The sequence below is a fragment of the Panthera pardus genome, unplaced genomic scaffold (assembly GCF_024362965.1).
Source record: "Panthera pardus isolate Hobbes unplaced genomic scaffold, ASM2436296v1 HiC_scaffold_27, whole genome shotgun sequence".
NCBI lineage: Eukaryota > Metazoa > Chordata > Mammalia > Carnivora > Felidae > Panthera > Panthera pardus.
In genome coordinates this window covers 86,573,198-86,578,343 of record NW_026526843.1, presented here as the reverse complement: position 1 = coordinate 86,578,343, position 5,146 = coordinate 86,573,198, and the positions used below count along the sequence as shown (strand labels likewise).

At 43.0% G+C, this 5,146-nt stretch overlaps 1 protein-coding gene across 2 annotated transcripts in view; it reads right to left on the bottom strand.

The window, feature by feature from the left end:
• Nucleotides 1-2,892: 2,892 nt before the first annotated feature.
• The window catches only part of EFHC2 (EF-hand domain containing 2), a 183,274-nt gene continuing 181,020 nt past the window's right edge, over nt 2,893-5,146 (bottom strand). For both annotated transcript variants that reach the window (XM_053891684.1, XM_053891685.1), the window contains one exon: nt 2,893-3,080. In XM_053891684.1, coding sequence (XP_053747659.1) covers nt 2,979-3,080 — 102 coding nt within the window. In that variant the 3' untranslated portion in view covers nt 2,893-2,978. The remainder of the gene's footprint in view (nt 3,081-5,146) is intronic.

Here is a 5,146-nt window from a genome sequence, read left to right as displayed (position 1 = left end):
CCTGTATTAACCTTCAACGCACCCACACATCCACAGGCAGCCCTTGCGTTTTCCACCAAAATGAGTAAATGTTGGCAGCTAAAAATAGAAGTATATGCAAAGCTTGTGAGACTTCTTTAAAAATTGGTACCCTGGAACAATGACAATAGTTAGCATTTGTCTTTGTCAGAGGAAAGAGAAGAGGCAGCTAAAAATTCGAGTGTCCCACAAAGACCGTGGGGCTTGGAAAGCTTCTTCCTCCGGAATAATGGTAAGAGCTGGGAGAGCTCTCTTTCAGAGAAAAGCGAAGGGGCAGAAATTCCAGCCAGTCTTCCTCACCTCCCCCAAAGATTCAGGTCACAGGGTTCATTTGTGCTGAAAACCAGAGTTATCTGAAGCCCCAAACTTAAGCAGAATGCATCAGCATTTGGGGACCACCTGGGACTGAGGTGGGGGGGGGGCCCCCCCGACGGGAGATTTCCAGATGGATTGTAAGACAATTCATTGATATTTACATAACGAGAATAAATGTTTTCCCTAAGATAGCATTTCCCTTCAGTGCCTTGAGACCACCAGCAAAAGAGGGAGGTACAGAAATTCTATTACATTAATAGGCTTTGTTTTTATGGCTTTGGCATTTATTAACTAGTGGGAGCTGTTTATTGGGTCATAAACTTTACTAATGGGGATATTATCTCTAAATTATAAATCTCCTTCAGTATATGGCTTAGTTATAAAAAGAATAATTATTTAAAGTGTCTGTATGGCTGCAATGTATCATGTTTATCGGCATGATTCCTATAATGGCCATTTAATTGCTAACTGTGGGCTTGAACTGCAAATACCCAGGGCAAGTGACACACATGGATGCAAGGGAACAAGTGCTTGTCATCGTACAAAGTCAGCAACGTGTCACCGGTTTACTGCTTTTCCCCTCCTGTTCCCACTTCTCAAGTGAACTGCATCACGAGCCTGTACAAGGGCGAAATTATCTACATATTTAAAATCTTGCAGGAAAAGACAACTGACTGAAGAGTTGAACAGGTAAGTGACAAATGTGTCAGCCTGGAAAGTTCCAGGAAAGTGTCATCCTTCTAAAAGCTTGCTCTCTTGGGAATGAAAAATCTTAAAGTGACTGTCAGTTGCCTTGAAGAAAAAAAAAAAAAACTGGAATAAAAATCAAGTAGTCAAAATTAGATTTTATGGGTAAGTGGTCCTAGTATAGACATTGAGTATTCTAGTTTATTGGAAAGTCCTATGGGGTCTAACAATGGCACAGGTAGAATGACCCTAGGTTTATATATAGCAGAAGTTGATTAACTTCAATTTAAAAAAAAGAAAAGAAAGGGCCATTGTTGTCGACCAAATGGGTATATCTGCGTGCCAAAAAGCCAGCTTATTTCTAGGCAAGACGCCGCAACAGTCCCTGAAAGGTAGATGTTGAAGCCCCTTTTCCATAGGCTTCCATGGTCTCTGAGGACACAGGCAACTCACTTATGCTACACACCCAACACTGAAGAATGGAGTGAAGTGGGGCAAACTTCTCATGAGGAATTCCCAGAGGTCCACGGTTATGAGGTTTTTTTTAATGTTTTATTTATTTGAGAGAGTGCATGCAGGGGAAGGGCAGAGAGGGAGAAAGAGAGAGAGAGAGAGAGAGAGAGAGAGAGAGAGAGAAAGAATCCCAAGCAGGCTTCATGCTGTCAGTGCAGAGCCCAACGTGGGGCTCGAACCCATGAATTGTGAGATCCCGACCTGACCCGAGATCAAGAGTCGGACACCTAACTGACCGAGCCACCCGGGCGCCCATGGTGATGAGTTTTAATCAAATATCTGCTACGTGACAGAAGTTCGGCTGAGACTCATAACGTTTGGGCCTGGATGAAAAATCAAAATAGAACCAGAGAAAAGCAGGAAGGAAACATGTTATCAGAATATTTAAATCTCTGGGGTGGGTGGTATGGTTGTGTGGAGAATGAACCAAAAAAGATCTCTCAAAACCCTCCGCATTCACATCCCTAAATACTTTAAACATAATACATTTTTGGTCATACTTATTCCTAAGTTAACAGCTAACTTTAGATATAAAAAGGGCATTAAAATATAAACACTGCATATGTTTTGATTTCTCTCCCAAATTTTTACGTGTGTTGTGTTGTGATGCGTTGTGTGTGTGTGTGTGTGTGTGTGTGTGTGTGTGTGTGTGTATTGTGGGGCGAGGGCAGGAGTCCTTCTCGCAGCTTTGCTGATTTCAGATAATCAATACATTCACTCTAGAGAGGTTTAATGATTATTTTGGTAAGGTGGGTTGCTACAAAGCTTAATTATAGAAGTAATAAACACGTGTCAAAAAGATTTCAAAAAATGTTTAACAGAATCACAACGTATTGCTCAGATATAATTTGATTTTATATTGTCATCTATAGCTGTCAAAAATAATTTTCTTTTTGTGTCGTAGCGAATCAAATTATGTTGGAGAGAAAACTGCCGTAAGATTCTTTGGTATTAATAAATCATACATGTAGCAAAAATGTTTGGTGTTTCCTTAAATGGCATTTTTTTTTTTTTTTAATTTTTTTTTTTCAACGTTTTTTATTTATTTTTGGGACAGAGAGAGACAGAGCATGAACGGGGGAGGGGCAGAGAGAGAGGGAGACACAGAATCGGAAACAGGCTCCGAGCCATCAGCCCAGAGCCTGACGCGGGGCTCGAACCCACGGACCGCGAGATCGTGACCTGGCTGAAGTCGGACGCTTAACCGACTGCGCCACCCAGGCGCCCCCCTTAAATGGCATTTTTAATCATGCTGGCACATCAGCTGTGCAATATGATGTTCTGAAATGCGAAAACGACAAAAGGAAATCAATTGTGATCTATGGATTTCAATTCAGTATGAACCTTGCTTTTTTTTTTTTTTTAATGAAATTGAATCTGGTTAAATAAACTTAGTAAAACAACAGCAGGAAATCAAAGGGAGTTGACCAAAAATTGGCATACGGTTACTCTTCCACTAGGCCAAATACATCCTTTAAAAGTCTAAAATAGTCAACGTATTTCACAGGAATAGGTGATGGCATCCCGAGCCAGACATCTTCACATCTCTAGAAAAAAACCAAAGATGGACAGAATTATAACCATGTTTCAAAGCGCAGGTTTGTACATGCAACACCCAATTGTTTCTTACGGTTTATATAAGCTCTTGATAAATAGCGCTTTTTTTTTTTAACATCTACTTTATGTATTTTGAGAGAGACAGACAGAAGGAAAGAAAGCGTTGGGGGAGGCGCAGGGAGAGAAGGAGGAGAGAATCCTCAGCAGGCTCCGTGCTGCCAGCGCAGAGCCGGACGTGGGGCTCGAACCCACAAGGAGTGAGACCGTGACCTGAGCTGAAACAGAGAGTCGGATGCGTAACTGACTGAGCCACCTGGGGCGCCCCTGATAAATAGCTTATTTTCAAATGAGACATTTCTGTCCACTTTCGAATCATGAGGACTCGGTGGTAGACTGAATGCTTATGCTCACTCCATCCCTTTCTGTGTTAGAATTATACACCCATGCTTTTTGCCATGTGGCTTTGCAGACCCTCCTATACATGGAGTCTATTTTCCTGTCCCTTTGATATGGCCTTGGCCACACAGCTGGCTTCGGCCTGCATTATGTTAGCAGGTGCACCACAACAGGGTCTCTAACGAGCCGGTGCGGTTTGACTCAGCCTTCCGTGCATGTACCATTGCCATGAGAAGAACACGGCCCAAGCTGCTGCTGGTCCCCAAATGACACAGGTGGGGTCAGCCCACCTGACCCACACAGGTGCACGGACAAGAAAACGAAATGCCTGTTGTTGAGAACCACTGAAATTTGGGGGGGGTGCCTGTTACGCACCATCATTGCAGTGATAACTCCCCCATGCTTTATGAAGAGCTCAATCACTGCGGCGCCTGGGTGGCCCAGTCAGTTAAGCGTCGGACTTTGGCTCAGGTCATGATCTCGTGGTTTGTGGGTTCGAGCCCTGCGTCGGGCTCTGTGCTGACAGCTCGGAGCCTGGAGCGCGGAGCCTGCTTCGATTCTGTGTCTCCCTCTCTCTGTCTGCCCCTCCCCCTGCTCATGCTCCTTCTCTCTCAAAAATACATAATGAACGTGAAAAAAAGTTAAAAAGGAGAACTCAATTATTAAAATCTGAACTAGCTATACTGACTTGTTGGTTACGGTTTCTTAACAACGAAAAGAGCCATGAATCATTCACAGTATGCTCTTGGGGAGAAGCTACTTTATATATACTTTATATGGATGGATAAAATATATATATATACACACATATGCTTTATATACAACAGATATGGCACGTGTATATTTGTGTATATGTGTTTTCTTTATTTGAGAGAGAGAGAGAGAGAGAGACAGAGACAGAGACAGAGACAGCAGGGGGAGGGGCACCTAGGCGCCCCCCTGTATATAGGTTTTCTAATTTCAGAAAATAAATACCTTTACTCTAGAGAGATTTAAGAATATTTTGATGAGACTGGGTGGCAACAAAACTTAATTATCTAAGTAGTAAACATGTGGCAGATTTCAAAAAATCTTGTATACCTGAATCTATGCACACAGATATGCACACATACACTTTATTTATGTTACAATGGTTGATATTAATATCAACAGGGGTGGGGTGGGGGTGAGGAAGTCCATATCCTGTGGCTGTCTACATTTCTACTGTCAAGGTTAATTGTTTTATATAAGAGGTGCTGTATCTTTCCTAGTGTTACATCGGTATCCAGAGTCGTAAGGCGTCAGAAGCACGGGTAAGGGCCCAAATAACTCTGTGATGGAATCGTGGAAGCAAACCTGTGCTGTTTCAGCCGGGGCCTTATAGGATGAAGACCAGTTCGGCATGGGGGGCTGAAATGAGGAAGGGTTTTCTGGGCATATGGAACAGCATAAGCAAAGGCCTGCAGACCTACAGATCGATTTTCAAGAAAGAATGAACAACCCGGTTGTGGTTTGGGATACATAGTACCAAGGGCGAGAGAGGTGGGTGGGAGGAAAATATGGGGCCAAAACTTTGGGTTCTCTGTGCTAGTTGATACTTCCTGCCATGGTTAGGCCAAGTCGCGGTGGTCTCCATCAGAGAAATCCGATCAGCAATTAGTCAGATTCACTCATTGGTGAA